This window comes from Lampris incognitus, chromosome 3 (genome assembly GCF_029633865.1).
Source record: "Lampris incognitus isolate fLamInc1 chromosome 3, fLamInc1.hap2, whole genome shotgun sequence".
NCBI lineage: Eukaryota > Metazoa > Chordata > Actinopteri > Lampriformes > Lampridae > Lampris > Lampris incognitus.
The window spans coordinates 28,556,719-28,576,633 of NC_079213.1; the positions used below are offsets into that span (position 1 = coordinate 28,556,719).

Here is a 19,915-nt window from a genome sequence, read left to right on the forward strand (position 1 = left end):
CAGAACTGTCTATGTGGAAGTTTACAGCTCAAAAAGGCAACAGCTCAATGGTCTCTTGCAGACTCTAGAGTGCAATGCAGGTTTAGCCTTGGTATCTTATACTGTGTTATTCGAAATTGCACTATCTTCTTATATTTCTTTCTTTTTTACAATAGTGTTTTCTTGCTCTCTGAGAGGACTATATTGAGACCATGTGACAGGGACGTAAAGGCAAATTATTCCTTAGGTCTGATCGCCGGTGTTATGGCGCCCTCTGCTGGATGAAGGGTGCATCTGAGCAATGGAAACTGACCCACGTTTTCATGGGTTCCCCGGTTTTTCCCCAAAACAGGTGTGTTTATATAAATATTTGTGTGTAACTTGTGCAGTCTTATGTTGACCCTGAGATAAACCGTTAAGCGTGTATCCCTGTGCTCAGCCCAGAGTGCTGGAATAGGAAGCACAGTGATCCTGAAAAGGAGTCAAACATCCAACGTTCTTGCATTTGATCATAACAATTTACCCTCTAATATGGTTCATATGTACAAAGCCAGACCAGCAGTGGCTGTCAAACGCACATGCCTAGCTGTGGTCAAACATCTGTGGCTTCAGGAACGTGCAGCAATAATGAACCCTGCTTCAACGATAGCCTCATTACCAACACCCCCAACCTACTGACGACCTCATAAGTACATGTTCATAGTTGATATACACTTATGTAAAAGTGCTTTTGCTCCCCAAAGCTTACTTACACACCCAAGCAGGGAGTCGGACTCAAAGTGGGATGAAACTGCATCTGGCAGCCAGTTAGTTAACTGTTGGAATTGTTAAAACACTAGTCTGAGTTTTGTCTGTTAGGATGTACTTTAGAATATAGTATGCATCATTCCTGAGTGATGTGAGGCTTGCTGTCCCAATTCATCATGTGATGTCAAGTTATTAAATTACCATGAGTCAGAAACATGACTTGAGTTGTGCCGCTGCACTTAAAGCAAGATGCAAATTTCTGTACACTAATTGAATTTTATAAGTCATTCAAAGTCAAACAAAACATTTATGCTGTGTATGCCAGCTAAATTAATTTAAGAAAATGAACACACACATTAGTTGATTCCCCAAATTTATTATGAAAATGTACAGAGCCATTAACGGTATGATTTTTGGTAGCGGGCACGAGCTCCAGGTCCACCGAACTTCTTGGACTCACAGCGACGAGGATCAGCGACCAACAGGGTCCTGTCATACTGAATCAGGATGTCCTTGATCTCCTTCTTTGAGGCCTCATCAACATCTGCAAGACAAACATCAGGATATCCATTAACCTCTTGTTAATGTGACATTCTGGAAATATATCACTGCACATCTGTGTGCACCGCACACACTCGTTGATTGGAAATGCTCTATCGGGAGATTTCACGTTTCTCTTATCACGTAAACCAATGAATTTCAGAGTAAAAATGCTGATTCAAAAGTATGATTGATAGGTATTTAATAAAAAGGAATGGTATAATTTAGGTCAGAATGGCAAAAGATTTTAAAAACAAGTTGTAACAGCCCCAAGTCAGACACTTGCAGATTAACCGACTGTCAGGACACAAATTCCCTGTGTTGTATGCCAAGCCTGCCAACAGCACAGGTAAAAAAAAAAAGAAAGAAGAAAACTTTAAATCCTAGCATCTATAAATTAGGAGATAGCTGTCCATATGGTTGTATAATAAGTTTGGAGCCATTTCTATAGCAGGCAATTTTGACATGTACAACGATACACCAACGAAGAGAAAACCAAAATCTAGTGGGGCGCCTATGGGTCTATAATAGGTTATAGTGACAGGCACTTTAGCTGGGAGGGAGGTTGTTAATACAGATAACAGAAGAAAGCCAACTTTGGCAGCTCAGAGGTAAAGACAACCTAGCTCGAGGATGAAAATTTGCCAGCAGTTGGGTACGTACTTTCTGGCAGCCTTAAAAAGCCAGAATAATGTTTATAGTGTTATGACGCAGTAGCTGGTGCATCTGTTCACTGTAGCTTTTAAACGAATAAAAAAACTGTCCAGTACTGAAAATGTGTTGAACTACAAAAATCATTTGCTGAACCATCCACTGCTACTGGATCAGCCAATACTCTATGATAAGTTACCATGCTAACATGCAAGACATAGTCGAACAGTGACTGAAATGTGGGGAAAAAAATGATCAACATCCCACATCCAGGGTGGCAACATTTGTGTTTAGTTGTATGATGAAATGTACTTCATAAATCAGGAACTATCAGTCCACATCATGGATGCTTTTGTAGATGCTAATTTAAATGGGTACTGTCACATATGACGTTCCCAGAAAAAATGACCCAAATCAGCACAGCAGCCAGATTTGGAAGAAGACAGGTCATAATTAATCAGATGAGACAAAATCGTTGTGGCCAGCAAGCAGATTTGACACAGCAAACCCGTAGAGACCTTTACCAGCAGATACAACCCAGGTTCAACATGTTTTGTTTGGCTATGCGGAGGGGGCTGAAAGCACTGATGACTTTCACATTGCACAAGTCTCTGGGTGCTGGGGTCAAAGACCACTGTAATTAACATGTTTTACCATTCATTTCAGTAAACCGGATAAAAACATGATCTGTAGTTATGTAATTTGGACAAGTCCCAAACAGATCAACAGATACCAATTCCCAACAGGAAGTACATTCCTTATGTTACATCAGCAGGGAAAAATGTTTACCATTCATTTCAGTTAAACCTAATAAAAACATGTTCTTTGGTAATGTAATTTGGACAGGCCCCATACAGATCAACAGATACCACTTCCAAGGGAAGTACGTTCCTTACGTTACATCAGCAGGGAAAATTAAGGAAGCAATAATAAGCAGGTAGAAAAATCGGAATTTGGGGGCTTGTTGGAATTACCTGTATGCCAAATTTACCAGTGGAACTTGAGTAATGTTCTCAAGAGGTACAGAGTTTTGCAGATTTAAAGGAGGAAATGAGAGATGAATTTCAAAATAGTGATACTTACATTTCTGGTAGTATGCAACCAGGGCTTTGGAAATGGCCTGACGGATAGCTGCAAGATACGCAAGCAATGTGAAAATTGAACGGCGACAGTCAAAAATGATTTCAAGACTTAAATTTAACTCTGCTGACACATGAACATGTAGAAAATGATGAAAATAAGTTTTTTTTTCTTACCATAGATCTGTGCAACGTGTCCACCACCCTTCACTCTGACTCTGATGTCAACTCCAGCAAAACGCTCCTTACCCAGCAGAAGCACTGGCTCTAGAAGCTAGAAAACAAAAAATGTCAACCATTTGATATTGAGTCAAATCAGTGACTTACTGGATACAATTATAGATACTGAGCACTTTCAGTTGTATCATAACACCATCCTAATTTTGGAGAAGCAAATAAAGCCTTCAAAACTAACACCAAATGGAAATGCTGAAACAAGATTCTCAAAATTGTAATACGCCAGGCTACACTTTATCATTATGAGCCACTAGTGGTCCTGAATTGATTTTTACCGTTGTCAGCAACATTATGAGACACTGCCACATTCTATAAGCCATGACCAGCTAAACCAACATTTTAATGATGGACTACCAAACTAAGAGAAATTACAGCCTATGGGTGTGATGTTGTATAAACCTTATAACAAATACAACAAGATGCTAACCATATGTTCCCCATGAAGGACTCACCTTGTACTGGAGAGTGGCAGGCTCCACCATCTCCAGGGGTCTGCCGTTAACCTTAATGAGGCCATTCCCCCTCTTGCAGTGGGCAACTGCTGTGGCAGTTTTCTGCAATGAGATAAATAATAATAGTCATATTTTTCTCTAGGGCTAACCTGTCGATCATTGCCATGGTTTATCAACGCCAAAATCAGTATTCCACCCCCCCCCCGGAGACGGGGGGGGGTGGAATAGAATTGAGCCAGCAGGATGGCAAGAAATACACTGCTCAAAAAAATAAAGGGAACACCTAAAAACACAATATACACTACCGTTCAAAAGTTTGGGATCACATTGAAATGTCCATATTTTTGAAGGAAAAGCACTGTACTTTTCAATGAAGATAACTTTAAACTAGTCATAACTTTAAAGAAATAAACTCTATACATTGCTAATGTGGTAAATGACTATTCTAGCTGCAAATGTCTGGTTTTTGGTGCAATATCTACATAGGTGTATAGAGGCCCATTTCAAGCAACTATCACTCCAGTGTTCTAATGGTACAATGTGTTTGCTCATTAGCTCAGAAGGCTAATTGATGATTAGAAAACCCTTGTGCAATCATGTTCACACATCTGAAAACAGTTTAGCTCGTTACAGAAGCTACAAAACTGACCTTCCTTTGAGCAGATTGAGTTTCTGGAGCATCACATTTGTGGGGTCAATTAAACGCTCAAAATGGCCAGAAAAAGAGAACTTTCATCTGAAACTCGACAGTCTATTCTTGTTCTTAGAAATGAAGGCTATTCCATGCGAGAAATTGCTAAGAAATTGAAGATTTCCTACACCGGTGTGTACTACTCCCTTCAGAGGACAGCACAAACAGGCTCTAACCAGAGTAGAAAAAGAAGTGGGAGGCCGCGTTGCACAACTGAGCAAGAAGATAAGTACATTAGAGTCTCTAGTTTGAAAAACAGACGCCTCACAGGTCCCCAACTGGCATCTTCATTAAGTAGTACCCGCAAAACACCAGTGTCAACATCTACAGTGAAGAGGCGGCTGCGGGATTCTGGGCTTCAGGGCAGAGTGGCAAAGAAAAAGCCATATCTGAGACTGACCAATAAAAGAAAAAGATTAAGATGGGCAAAAGAACACAGACATTGGACAGAGGAAGACTGGAAAAAAGTGTTGTGGACGGATGAATCCAAGTTTGAGGTGTTTGGATCACAAAGAAGAACGTTTGTGAGACGCAGAACAATTGAAAAGATGCTGGAAGAATGCCTGACGCCATCTGTTAAGCATGGTGGAGGTAATGTGATGGTCTGGGGTTGCTTTGGTGCTGGTAAGGTGGGAGATTTGTACAGGGTAAAAGGGATTCTGAATAAGGAAGGCTATCACTCCATTTTGCAACGCCATGCCATACCCAGTGGACAGCGCTTGATTGGAGCCAATTTCATCCTACAACAGGACAATGACCCTAAACACACCTCCAAATTGTGCAAGAACTATTTAGAGCAGAAGCAGGCAGCTGGTATTCTATCGGTAATGGAGTGGCCAGCGCAGTCACCAGATCTGAACCCCATTGAGCTGTTGTGGGAGCAGCTTGACCGTATGGTACGCAAGAAGTGCCCATCCAACCAATCCAACTTGTGGGAGCTGCTTCTGAAAGCGTGGGGTGCAATTTCTCCAGATTACCTCAACAAATTAACAGCTAGAATGCCAAAGGTCTGCAATGCTGTAATTGCTGCAAATGGAGGATTCTTTGACGAAAGCAAAGTTTGATGTAAAAAAAATCTTATTTCAAATACAAATCATTATTTCTAACCTTGTCAATGTCTTGACTCTATTTTCTATTCATTTCACAACATATGGTGGTGAATAAGTGTGACTTTTCATGGAAAACACAAAATTGTTTGGGTGATCCCAAACTTTTGAACGGTAATGTAGACCTCGATGAATGAAATATTTCAGCTGAAAATCTTTATTTATTAGACAGAGGAATGTGTTTAGAGCAAAATAACCTAAGAATGATCAATGGAAATCAAAATCATTAGCCCATTAAGGTCTGGATTCAGAATCATACTCAAAATCAAAGTGGAAAATGAGAACATAGGCTGATCCAACTTCTGTGGAAATTCTTCAAGACGATTCAAAATGAGGCTCAGTAGTGTGTGTGGCCTCCACTTGCCTGTATGCACTCCCTACAACGTCTGGGCATGCTCCTGATGAGACGACGGATGGTCTCCTGAGGGATCTCCTCCCAGACCTGTATCAGGGCATTGGTCAACTCCTGGACAGTCTGTGGTGCGACATCGCGTTGGCGGATGGTACGAGACATGATGTCCCAGAGGTGCTCGATTGGATTCAGGTCTGGGGAACGTGCAGGCCAGTCCATAGCATCAATGCCCTCGACATACAGGAACTGCTGACACACTCTGGCCACATGAGGACGAGCATTGTCATGCATGAGCAGGAACCCAGGGCCCACTGCACCAGCATATGGTCTGACAATGGGTCTGAGGATCTCATCCCGGTACCTAATGGCAGTCATGGTACCTCTGGCTAGCACGTAGAGGTCTGTGCGGCCCTCCAAGGATATGCCTCCCCAGACCATCACTGACCCACCGCCAAACCGGTCATGCTGGAGGATGTTGCAGGCAGCAGAACGTTCTCCACAGCGTCTCCAGACTCTCTCACGTCTGTCACATGTGTTCAGTGTGAACCTGCTCTCATCTGTGAAGAGCACAGGGCGCCAATGGCGAATCTGCCAACCAAGATGTTCTCTGGCAAAGGTCAATCGGGCTGCACGGTGTTGGGCTGTGAGCACAGGCCCCAATTGTGGACGTCGGGCCCTCATACCATCCTCATGCATTCTGTTTCTCACTGTTTGAGCAGAAACCTGCACATTAGTGGCCTGTTGAAGGTCGTTTTGTAGGGCTCCGGCAGTGCTCCTCCTGTTCCTCCTTGCACAAAGGACCAGATAGCGGTCCTGCTGCGGGGTTGTTGTCCTCCTGCGGCCCCCTCCACGTCTCCTGGTACCTCCTCCATGCTCTGGACACTGTGCTGGGAGACACATCAAATCTTCTTGCCATAGCACGCATTGATGTGCCATCCTGGATGAGCTGCACTACCTGAGCAACTTCTGTAGGTTGCAGATACCGCCTCATGCCACCTCTAGTGGTGAGGGCACTAGCAAAATGAAAAACTAACCAAAGATCGGCCAGAAAAGATGAGGACAGGCAAATGGTCTGTGGCCACCACCTGCAAATCCATTCCTTTTATAGGGGTTGTCTTGCAAATTGTCTAATTTCCACCTGGTGGAAATTAGACAATTTACCAACAGGTGAAATTGATTCACAAGTCAGTGTTGCTTCCTAACTGGACAGGTTGATATCTCAAAAGTGTGATTGACTTGGAGCTACATTGCATTGCTTATATGTTCCCTTTATTTTTTTGAGCAGTGTAGAACTGGATGATGGGTTGCTACGGTGATGTATTTGTTTAAATTATATTTTACAAAATTATGTCAACTATCTGGTATTGAATCAAATCAATGACTTACGGGATACAATTATAGATAGTGAACACTTTCAGTTGTATCATATCACCACCCTAATTTTGAATCGGCCGAATCGGTGAATTGGCCATACTAAATTGTCTCTAGGTATGAATGTGTGTGTGTGTGTGTGTGTGTGTGTATGTCGGCCCTGTGTGATGGTCTGGCGGCCTGTGTCCAGGGGGTCTGCCCGCCTGCTGCTAATGACTGCTGGGATAGGCTCCAGCATCCCCGCGACCCTGAGAGCAGGATAAGCAGTTCGGATAATGGATGGATGGATATTTGACAAAATTTTTTGTGTTCGTTTTCTATAATTATATTCAATTACACACACAATTAACATTGTGTTTTACTTTGTGTAAAAATAAAAAAAGTTACCCATTTTAACTTTGGTCAGCAGTGCCATCTGCCGCTGTTGGCATAATTTGCCGGTGTCGTCCGATTTTACCGTCCTGCTCTCATCCACAATAATGACATCCAGTGTCCACGTGAACGTAGCATGCTAGCTCTTGGCCCTTCTACGCCCAATGCAACTTCATAAGATGTGACTTACAGCTAGTAGTTTGTCAAGCTATCCAATTCGAATACTTGATGCCAAATATCCAAAGCCCAAAAAAGGGTATTCAGGACAGCCCTATCCCTCTCAATTAGAGAGGAAATGAAATTTAAGTGAGGTAAGTACAAAATATAACCTGACATTGAGTGATACATTGTGGTCTGCAAATCCATCATGCCATGATAATTAGAGCTTGTCACACAGCCATTAAAGCAGCGGTACTCAATCCAGTTCTCAGATAGCACCAGTGTGGGGATGCAGCAATTAACCGATTTCACTACTGACCCTGCTTTAAAATGTCATGGTTTTGTAACAGTAAAGGCCGAGCTACATTGAACGTTTCTGTTCTCACTCTCAAAAAAGGGACAATATGGTAGATTATTTTTCCACGGTGTGCACGACTGCCACCATTGGCTATGCATCGCAAATTGTGGTCACTCACTCACTGGCAATCTGAGAGGGGCGTTTAGTAGGACATGCTCCTCCTACAAATGCAGCACAGGTGCGCCGTGGGTTGGGACGGTTTCATGCTTGTTCTATGAACACAGTTGCACAATGAGGAAAATATAATTGCCAGCGAGCGCAACCTGCAGACGGATCAAAAACGAAGTTACATCAGTGGAGCACCAGCTTACAATGCTGTGGCACATGCTGTCACGAGAGTGACATTTGTGTTTTAAAGGGGCTACTACATCAATGGTGGCTCAGCAGTCAAGACTGGGCACGGAAAATGTGAACATGCTCACATTTCTGCACCATAATATTAATTGAAAGGACTGTAAATAGTTGTGTAATTTGTGAAAAGGGCCCTGATGCAGAGGCTCTGCAGCATTTGACTCATTGTTTTGTTAATTCACCCTTTGCAGACATGTCACAGTTATCGCGTGACGAGGGAGACTGCGCCATGACGGATGGCAGTAAGTGATAGACCGGGAAATTCAAAAGCAAACAACAAAAACAAACAAAATATTGCGACGGATGAGTAGCTATTATAGTTTAAATTTAAGTGATGGCTACCAATAGTCAGAGTAATGTTGTGGAGTTGTCCTATGAAGTGAGTCACCTTGTAGGATGGCACAAAGAGCGATATGTGGAGAAGCTAGCGATAGCAGGGTTAGCTACCGACCCGTACCTTCTTCCTACCGATGTGTTCACGGATCTAGTAAAATCGTCCAGTCTGCCCGAGTTCAATCCACACGATCTGTACCACTATGTTACCAACGGAGTGTCCCTATACACAGGTGCTGACCTAAAAGCATACAAAAGTCTGGATGCTTACCAGTTCTTTGTAGCTGGTTGGGTTACAGAATCGCGGTGCTACGCTCACAGCAGGGGATGTACCTCATAATGGCAAAGGTAAGACATAGCTAGCCAGCTGTGTATGTTTTAACCCATTTCCCCTAGGATGCCATCAAAACTCAAATCGACTGTAACCAAAAGCAGCTCATACTTTCCTTGCCATTTCATAGTAGGTTACACAGTCTTGCCATCTAGCTAGCATTTGGGTCATTCCATAGAAAGTATTAAGTTTGAGTCCACAACATTCACAGGGGACAAAGAGGCATAATAAAACTGTCAGTAATGTTTTCAGTGTCTGAAGCCACTGATTCAAGTGTACTGGTTAGCATGAAGCAAAACACAATTACATAATAAATATACAATTTGTATATTTTCAGCTGTTTTTGTTAAATTACAATCATTTTCTCATGTCCACTCTGACCATTTCTCACATTAATGTAAGGTAACACTTAACTTTTATTGTTCTTATGAGCAATAATAATAAAAAATTGTACATTTTTTAATTGAATTAACACATTTCATATGAAGAGGGAAGTATTTTTGCTCATAAGAACAATAAAAGTGAAATTTTTTTAAGTGTTACCTTACATGAATGTGAGAAATGGTCAGAGTGGACATGAGAAAATTATTGTAATTTAACAAAAACAGCCAAAAATATACAAATTGTATATTTATTATCTAATTGTATTTTGCTTCATGCTAACCAGTACACTTGAATCAGTGGCTTCAGACACTGAAAACATTACTGACAGTTTTATTATGCCTCCTTGTCCCCTTTTGAATGTTGTGGACACTTTCTATGGAATGACCCAAATGCTAGCTAGATGGCAAGACTGTGTAACCTACTATGAAATGGCAAGGAAAGTATGAGCTGCTTTTGGTTACAGTCGATTTGAGTTTTGATGGCATCCTAGGGGAAACAGGTTAAAAACATACACAGCTGGCTAGCTATGTTTTACCTTTGCCATTATGAGGTACAGCCCCCTGCTGTGAGCGTAGCACCGCGATTCTGTAACCCAAACAGCTACAAAGAACTGGTAAGCATCCAGACTTTTGTATGCTTTTAGGTCAGCACCTGTGTATGGGGACACTCCGTTGGTAACATAGTGGTACAGATCGTGTGGATTGAACTCGGGCAGACTGGACGATTTTGCTAGACCCGTGAACACATCGGTGGGAAGAAGGTACGGGTCGGTAGCTAACCCTGCTATCGCTAGCTTCTCCACATATCGCTCTTTGTGCCGTCCAACAAGGTGACTCACTTCACAGGACAACTCCACAACATTACTCTGACTATTGGCAGCCATCACTTAAATTTAAACTATAATAGCTACTCATCCGTCGCAATATTTTGTTTGTTTTGTTGTTCGCTTTTGAATTTCCCGGTCTATCACTTCCTGCTGTCCGTCATGGCGTTCATAGTCCCTGCGAGTGGGACGTGACGTCACGTGCAAAGGGTCAATACATAGCTAATATGCATCTTATATTTAATTCCAGAGGTATGGACTTAGTTTCTAGTCATTTACTCTCATTGTCATTTTCACTGTTACTGTATTATTTCTGTTTCGAAAAGCAACAACTGTTAAAAACAAGCCAAAAAGGAAATTCAATTTAAGTTGAATCAGTTCATTTGAATACGTTTATTGGCTGATATGTTTCATCACGCATATGTATGTCAATTAACGCATCTCAGATGAGTGATGAAACCTGTCAATAAACGTTGTATCCAGATGAACTGGGTCAACGTTCTTTGATTTTTTTACCTGGATTATTGAGCATGCATAAAGACCAACAAAGAAATGTGGGGAAAATAAAATAAATCCTCTAATGAAAAAAAGCTCGTGGTTTTATACATCCGCATTTTGTGAATCAATGCATAATGATCGTGAAACCGTGATTTCTCCTCAAACTATAATCGTCCTATCAAAATCTATAATAGTTGCATCCCTACACCGGTGCTGCTGGTTTTCTCTTCTGCCAAGTAGTTCAGTACATTCTCTTATTTGTACGGTTCTTCCAGCCTCTAGTGTGAAAGTTTTGGAGCTGGATTAACATGTGAATGACATGAACTCCCTTACAGAGAAGAAATGCAGTAGTGTCGGTGGTACCAAAGGACAAAATCGAGAACCACTGCGTTTAGCGTATCTGTTGCGGGGTGATGACAAACTATTTCTTCAAGCCAAACATTGGGAACACAATCTATTGATTAATTGGCTGACACAAATGCCTTACCAACGATGAGAAGATCAGATCAGCTAGGCTAGCAAGAACAACGAGCAAGGCCGGCCCGAAGCAATAGCACCAGCCTTTCTATTCCTTACTGTAGTAAACTCGGGTGAGATTTTAGCGTATTATTGTTGCGGGGTGATGACAAAGTGTTTCTTCACGCCAAACATTGGCAGCACAATCTATTGATTAATTGTCTGACACAAATGCTTTACCAACGATGAGAAGATCAGATCAGCTAGGCTAGCAAGTACAACGAGCAAGGCCGGCCCGAAGCAATAGCACCAAGCCTTTCCATTCCTTACTGTAGTAAACTCGGGTGAGATTTTACATTAAAACTAAGGGTAGCCGGGATAACAACGTCTCACGCCTTCAATTATATAAGTCGCGAATAACACACTCTGCAGAGAATTGCATGGCACCGACAGTTCGCTAAAGAAATAATTGGGGCAGCGTTAGCTATTTATATTATACCTGCCTAACTGCTAGCGAAGTAGAGGTACATGCGCACCACATGTGGAAAAAAGTCTTAAATATTTACTTACTTTACGTCCAAAAACCTGGACAGACTGTAGAGGACCTTTAGCCGGCATGTTTCTGAAACGTACAACACACAACAGTTACATTAAAAACAAGCGTGAAACACTAAATTTTTACATTTTAGTGGTTCACACTGCAGAACATACCGTCTTCAGCTAGGGTGCCGTACGGAGAGGCCGACGGGGTTTCAAACGCCGAACATCAGGGACTGTAGCACGACATTTTGACGCGATTTCTGGCAAATTTTACGACTGTCGCTTCGGTTCAACCTCCATTTTACATTTGCTGTGTTGACAGGCAGCACCCATGAATGGTTGGAACCACAAACGCCGCCGCATTGGCCGCTTCGGTCCGTTGTTTCGCTACGTTCACGTCCGTCGTGGACTTGACCTGTAAACAAAAACAAGTAAAAGTGGGAGCTGCGGTTTTTCTGGATAAAAAGCGCTATAACGTTTACATTTCTCAACCGATTTCAACGAGTAGTTTTTATATTTAAGGTTCTATGATCTACGTGGAGTACAAAAAAGTGTTGTCTCCAGTTATTGAGAATCTCCATAGTTACGCTATAGTCGCTGCTTGATGCTCAAGAGAGGAGTTAGATTTACATGAACCGAATCACTCACATAGTGGACAATAATTCACTGTCATAAGGAATTGTAAAAACTCACGTTTGCCAAGCATGGGTTCGGCTTATTTTCCTTGGTTCATACTTGTGGAGACGTCCCTATATATCATAAATTTAATGTACATGAAATGTGCAGAAAGTTTTTTTTACATTGTGGAAATTGCTTTTTCTGTCTACGTCCCCATCATTTTAGCTTTTCTTGTGCTCCAAGTCAGAACACAACTTATTAGCGTTGAAATACTGAAGAAAACAATTTGAAATAGTGTATCTTTATGTACTTTAATTGACCATCATTTGAAAAAAATGGAACAAAATCGGCAAATACAAACCAAATAGTAAGACGATGGCAGTCAGTCTGTTTTCTGTATTTTTGTAGCACTGAAAGGATACAGATATACTCCAAGACAGAAAATTACAGACAAAAACCATTAGAAGATCAAATAAGATAGCCTTTATGGATTCCCAGAGGGTAAATTGTATAACATATTTACATGATGTGGTAAAAAAAGAAGAAAAAAACAGTAAAAATATAGAACAGTATAAACAGTACAGAATATAAGTGTAATATAGTATAAAGTGAGCTGTAATAGTAGTACAATATACAGTTTAGTACAGCAGCATAGCATATTATTATTATTATTAATAGCCTATACTACATTTTATTATATTTATGAATATATTATGATAGGAATATAAGATTAATAGTTTATAGTATATGCAGTATAAAAAGTAGTATAATAGTATTATAATATAGTAAATAGTATAGTGAGCATTGAATAGTATATAGTATATATATTACAATAATATAATAGTATAATGTAATGAAAGACTAATAATATAATACCATAATAATGAATAATACATTTTATTTGTACGGTGCTTTTTAAAACACTCAAAGATGCTTTACATATATTAAACTTAAAAGCAACACACCAAAACCATAAAACACACAGCATCAATCAAACAATAAAAGCATTACACACACCACATTAATCACACATTAAAAGCAGTTCTGAAGAGGTGGGTTTTGATTAATGATTTGAACGTGAACAGATCGGTGCAGTCTCTGGTGTGTTTGGGCAGGGAGTTCCAGAGGGAGGGGGCAGCTATGGAGAAGACTCTGTTGCCTCAGGTCCAGTGGTCCTGTGTGGTGGAGACAGGAGGTTGGCATCAGAGGAGTGAAGGATGCAGGGAGGGGTATGGTAGTGGAGAAGGTCGGAGAGGTAGGAGGGAGCCTGGTTATGAAGGCTTTTTGAGTGAGGAGAAGGACTGTGAATTGGATCTGTTGTGGGACAGGGAGCCAGTGGAGGTTCTGGAGGACAGGGGTGATGTGGTCACGAGAGTGGGAGTGGGAGTGGGTGAGCAGGCGGGCAGCAGAGTTCTGGATGTACTGGAGTTTGTTTAGGACTTTGGCTGATGAGCCGTAGGGAATGCTGTTGCAGTAGTCAGCTTTGGATGTGATGAAGGCGTGGATCAAGGTTTCAGCAGCAGAGGATGATGGGCAGAGGAAAGCTATGATTTTTAGGTGGAAAAAGGCAGTTCTGGCGATTTGATTGACGTGGTGTTCAAAGGAGATGTTGCTGTTGAAAATGATTGCAAGGTTACGGATGTGTGAGGAGGGAGACCGAGTGGAGTTGTCAATGGTGAGGCAGAAGTTGTGGGTGGTTTTGGTAAGGGATTTGGGACTGATAATGATCATGGGGACCGGGGAGGTTGCTGGAGATGGTGTCATGGCAATAGAAGTACCGAGTTGCACTTGTTAACTGTGAAGGAATTGGAGCTTTTGTCACTAGGTTTGAGAAGTTTGTTTACGGTGGAAAAAGCGAGCCTTGGGGTTGTGGCGCCAGAGTGTATGAGGTGTGAGTAGTAGGTGGACCAGGCTGTGATGAGAGCGTCTTTGTATTGGTCTGTGTGGGCTCGGAGATGCACTGCTAAACCGGTTTGCTTGTAAAGTCTTTCGAGCTGGCGCTTACAGGATTTCATTTGATGGCGTTCAGGAGTATACAAGGGAGCTGAATGTGTGAATGAGACTATTTTAGTTTTAATGGGGGCAAGCTAATCAAGACAGGGGGAGAGTGAGTCATAATAATTGACAAGATTGGAGAGATTAACAAACAGTAGGAAGGGGAGGCAGAGATTTTACTGGCAAGAGAGGCAGAAAGAGCTGAGGGGGAGATACTGTTGTTTAATTTTTAGCAACTAATGCCTGAAAGGCCCATGGTCCACCAGCTACATGTAACCCACCATAAAAAAAGATGGCTGAGGTAATTAGCAACTAGTTGCTAAAAATTAAACACTAGTATTTATTTTTTTCTGGCTATCACTTGTTGCTAAAAAATAGATACTGGGTCTAAAAATACATTTTTACTCATCTTTAAGTCAATCCTACTAGTAATTACATATTAGTCACTAGTAAACATTTATTAATGCTAGTTGCTATACCAGTGATTACTAGTGAATGCCCCACTGTTGGTAGTTGCTTTTGAATGAAAGCCTAGTAGTTTTTCTCAAGTGTGTAGCTGCTATTCAATTTGACACTATCAACTTCCTCATTTTGACTAGTCAACTGAAGGTTTGGTATCAACATCTAGTTGTGACTAGTCATATTAATTCACTAATATATGTCAAGTCAAAACATATGTTGATGTCAAACTAGATCTCATTTAAAAGCTACTTGTCCATACTGGATAGTGACTAGTAACAATGTGAGTGAAAATCAGAAGAGCAACTAGTCATGGATGAATGACTGGTAACTTCTGTATAATGACTTGTGGAATTGGATTGACCACTAGTTTTATTTAAATAGTGACTAGTAGTTAATAAAAAGTTGATAACTAATATGTGACGACTCATAAGGATCAGCAACTTGGTATTTTCCTAGGAAGGACATATTAGTGACTTGTGCCTCTAAATGAGGTACTAGTAACTAAAACAAAAGAAATGGTGGTTAATGATTTGTTACTAGTTAAGGATGATAATGACTAGTCATAATCAAATTGTAACTAGTGCTTATTCTAATAGAGCTAGAGTCTAATTTTTAACAACTAGTGAATTTACAATAATGACAAGCGTGTGCCTAATTTTTAGTGAATAGCTCCTTAAAATGAAAATGGCCTGCCATATAGTAGTATAGCTGTCGACTGAAATAGTTTTGTGCCCTTTTGTGAAGAAGTACTAGCTAAGTGACCAGATTTAACATATTTTCATAATTTCTTCTACTGATGCGGTGGCATATTTGTGGGCCTGGGCCTTCCTTGATGTTTACTGCTTTTGTGCCTCTGGAGAGGACTGACGGCTAAAATCTGTTCTGTAAAGAGTGACTGCATGCCAGAGTGGGTTTTTTTTTTGTGTGAAAGATTGAAACCCTGCTTTGTTTCAGTGAAAGACACACGTCCTGGATGAAATCTCAACATTTCTGTTCATATATACAGTGCATCCGGAAAGTATTCACACCCCTTCACTTTTCCCACATTTTGTTATGTTACAGCCTTATTCCAAAATGGATTAAATTCCTTTTTTTTCTCATCAATCTACGCACAATACCCCATAATGACAAAGCGAAAAAGGTTTTGTAGAAATTTTTGCAAATTTATTAAAAATAAAAAACTGAAATATTGCATGTACATAAGTATTCACACCCTTTGCTATGACACTCAAAATTGAGCTCAGGTTCATCCTGTTTCCACCGATCATCCTTGAGATTTTTCGACATCTGGATTGGAGTCCACCTGTAATAAATTCAATTGAGTGGACATGATTTAGAAAGGCACGCACCTGTCAATATAAGGTCCCACTGTTGACAGTGCATGTCAGAGCAGAAACCAAGCCATGTGGACCTCCGAGACAGGATTGTATCGAGGCACAGATCTGGGGAAGGGTACAAAAAAATGTCTACAGCTTTGAAGGTCCCGAAGAGCACAGTGGTCTCCATCATTCGTAAACGGAAGTAGTTTGGATCCACCCGGACTCTTCCTAGAGCTGGCCGCCCAGCCAAACTGAGCAATCGGGGGAGAAGGGCCTTGGTCAGGGAGGTGACCAAGAACCCGATGGTCACTCTGACAGAGCTCCAGCATTCCTCTGTGGAGATGGGAGAACCTTCCAGAAGGACAACTATCTCTGCAGCACTCCACCAATCAGGCCTTTAAGGTAGAGTGGCCAGACGCAAGCCTCTGCTCAGTAAAAGGCACATGACAGCCCGCTTGGAGTTTGCCAGAAAGCACCTAAAGGACTGTCAGACCATGAGAAACAAGATTCTCTGGTCTGATGAAACCAAGATTGAACTCTTTGGCCTGAATGCCAAACGTCACATCTGGAGGAAACCAGGCACCTCTCATCACCTTGCTAATACCATCCCTACAGTGAAGCATGGTGGTGGCAGCATCATGCTGTGGGGATGTTTTTCAGCGGCAGGAACTGGGAGACTAGTCAGGATCGAGGGAAAGATGAATGGAGCAAAGTACAGAGAGATCCTTGATGAAAACCTGCTCCAGAGCACTCAGGACCTCAGCCTGGGGCGAAGGTTTACCTTTCAACACAACAAGACAACGAAGGAGTGGCTTCGGGACAAGTCTGTGAATGTCCTTTAGTGGCCCAGCCAGAGCCCAGACTTGAACCCCATTGAACATCTCTGGAAAGACCTGAAAATCGCTGTGCAGCGACGCTCCCCATCTAACCTTACAGAGCTCGAGAGGATCTGCAGAGAAGAATGGGAGAAATACCCCAAATATAGGTGTGCCAAGCTTGTAGCATCATACCCAAGAAGACTTGAGCCTGTAATCGCTGCCAAGGGTGCCTCAACCAAGTACTGAGTAAAGGGTGTGAATACTTATGTACATGCAATATTTCAGTTTTTTATTTTTAATGAATTTGCAAAAATTTCTACAAAACCTTTTTCGCGTTGTCATTATGGGGTATTGTATGTAGATTGATGAGAAACAAAAGGGATTTAATCCATTTTGGAATAAGGCTGTAACATAACAAAATGTGGGGAAAGTGAAGGGGTGTGAATACTTTCCAGATGCACTGTATATATATATATATATATATATATATATATATATATATATATATATATATATATATATATATATATATATATATATATGATAATATCTACATTTCCTGTAATAAATCTGCCTATAGTGCACCCGTGCTGGTTGAGCACTGCTGTAGATAGCTGTGCAGCTTTGAACGCAGCCTCGTCTCGACTCCCCATACATGAACATGGCTGAGAACACAGTGATGCATATGAAACGCTATCAAAGGGCATCATTTTGCCACACATATCCTCAAATTTAATCCAAATCACTGACCAGATATACCACCCAGCATTCTGTTAACATCAGGATTGCCCAGTTGCTTGAATTCCTAGTGGTGCTGTTGGTACCATACAAACCGTACTGCATCCACATACACCATCGTGAATTGGATTCTCAAAATTCGGCCACAATGAGAGGCCAGCGGGACCACCTAAATCGTCCTGTTTCTCTTTTTGTCCCACTGATGACAATGGCATTTTGTTAAGGGTCAGTTAATTCAATTTAAAATCACCATTTTGCAGCTGATTGATTTAAGCTATCACCATACGTCCCATCCATTCGTTTTGGGCTGGAAATGCTTGTACACTATATTGATCCCTGATTGCCTTCATTGTGGAGCAAAGAATATTTTGATTCCAGTGGATCTTCAGCTGTGCAGTGACATATACACTCACTGGCCACTTTATTAGGTACACCTTGCTAGTACCGGGTTGGACCCCCTTTTGCCTTCAGAACTGCCTTAATCCTTCGTGGCATAGATTCAACAAGGTACTGGAAACATTCCTCAGAGAGTTTGGTCCATATTGACATGATAGCATCACGCAGTTGCTGCAGATTTGTCGGCTGCACATCCATGATGCGAATCTCCCGGTCCACCACATCCCAAAGGTGCTCTATTGGATTGAGATCTGGTGACTGTGGAGGCCATTTGAGTACAGTGAACTCATTGTCATGTTCAAGAAACCAGTCTGAGATGATTCGAGCTTTATGACATGGCGCGTTATCCTGCTGGAAGTAGCCATCAGAAGATGGGAACACACTGGTCATAAAGGGATGGACATGGTCAGCAACAATACTCAGGTAGGCTGTGGCGTTGACACGATGCTCAATTGGTACTAAGGGGCCCAAAGTGTGCCAAGAAAATGTCCCCCACACCATTACACCACCACCACCAGCCTTAACCGTTGATACAAGGCAGGATGGATCCATGCTTTCATGTTGTTGATGCCAAATTCTGACCCTACCATCCGAATGTCGCTGCAGAAATCGAGACTCATCAGACCAGGCAACGTTTTTCCAATCTTCTATTGTCCAATTTTGGTGAGCCTGTGCAAATTGTAGCCTCAGTTTCCTGTTCTTAGCTGACAGGAGTGGCACCCGGTGTGGTTTTCTGCTGCTGTAGCCCATCTGCCTCAAGGTTCGACGTGTTGTGCGTTCAGAGATGCTCTTCTGCATACCTCGGTTGTAATGAGTGGTTATTTGAGTTACTGTTGCCTTTCTATCAGCTCGAACCAGTCTGGCCATTCTCCTCTGACCTCTGGCATCAACAAGGCATTTTCGCCCACAGAACTGCCGCTCACTGGATATTTTCTCTTTTTCGGACCATTCTCTGTAAACTCTAGAGATGGTTGTGCATGAAAATCCCAGTAGATCAGCAGTTTCTGAAATACTCAGACCAGCCCATCTGGCACCAACAACCATGCCACGTTCAAAGTCACTTAAATCACCTTTCTCCCCCATTCTGATGCTCGGTTTGAACTGCAGCAGATCGTCTTGACCGTGTCTACATGCCTAAATGCATTGAGTTGCTGCCATGTGATTGGCTGATTAGAAATTTGCGTTAACGAGCAGTTGGACAGGTGTGCCTAATAAAGTGTATGTCCTCTCAGGTATATTTTTCTCAGTCCAACACTTCATTATAATAGGACCTAGGTGTGACTGTTGTTATATTGCACATGCAATTACTCTAATATTACTCTTAATACTACCTATGTGAGGCAGCGGAAACCTTAAAATGGACTAAACCTTATACAGTGTTATTCATTAATCTATTGGTGATCTGGGATATGTGTGATACGGGTGCAGGGCACGGTGGCCCAGTGGTTGGCACTGTTGCCTCGCAACAGCAAGAAGTTCCTGGGTTCGAACCTCAGGCTGTCCCAGGTCCTTTCTGTGTGGAGTTTGCATGTTCTCCCTGTGTCGGCGTGGGTTTCCTCCGGGTGCTCCAGCTTCCTCCCACTATCAAAAAGACATGCATGTTAGGGTTAATACTCCTGTCTGTGGCCCTGAGCAAGGCAATGGAAAGAAGAACTGGAGTTGGTCCCTGGGCTGCAGCTGCCTGCTGCTCCTATACAATAGGATGAGTTAAATGCAGAAGACAAATTTATTGTAAGAATACAATGACAAAATAAAATGG

The 19,915-nt window shown here is 41.8% G+C and overlaps 1 protein-coding gene across 1 annotated transcript; it reads right to left on the minus strand.

The window, feature by feature from the left end:
* Positions 1-1,086: 1,086 nt before the first annotated feature.
* Positions 1,087-12,077, minus strand: rps16 (ribosomal protein S16). Its single transcript, XM_056276201.1, has 6 exons — positions 11,982-12,077; positions 11,841-11,892; positions 3,686-3,787; positions 3,174-3,270; positions 3,001-3,048; positions 1,087-1,270 (listed from the first exon to the last, which is right to left on the minus strand). The coding sequence occupies exons 2-6, from the start codon at positions 11,886-11,888 to the stop codon at positions 1,125-1,127; spliced, it is 441 nt and encodes a 146-aa protein (XP_056132176.1). The 5' UTR covers positions 11,889-11,892; positions 11,982-12,077; the 3' UTR covers positions 1,087-1,124.
* Between the last annotated feature and the right edge of the window lie 7,838 nt (positions 12,078-19,915).

Bases quoted from the DNA above. Each gene is read 5' to 3' on its own strand.
- rps16 (XM_056276201.1), bottom strand. From the start codon at position 11,888: ATGCCGGCTAAAGGTCCTCTACAGTCTGTCCAGGTTTTTGGACGTAAA. The intron at 3,271-3,685 runs GTGAGTCCTTCA...TTTGTTTTCTAG, and splicing joins CTGCCACTCTCCAGTACAAG to CTTCTAGAGCCAGTGCTTCT. The intron at 3,049-3,173 runs GTAAGAAAAAAA...CGTATCTTGCAG, and splicing joins ACACGTTGCACAGATCTATG to CTATCCGTCAGGCCATTTCC.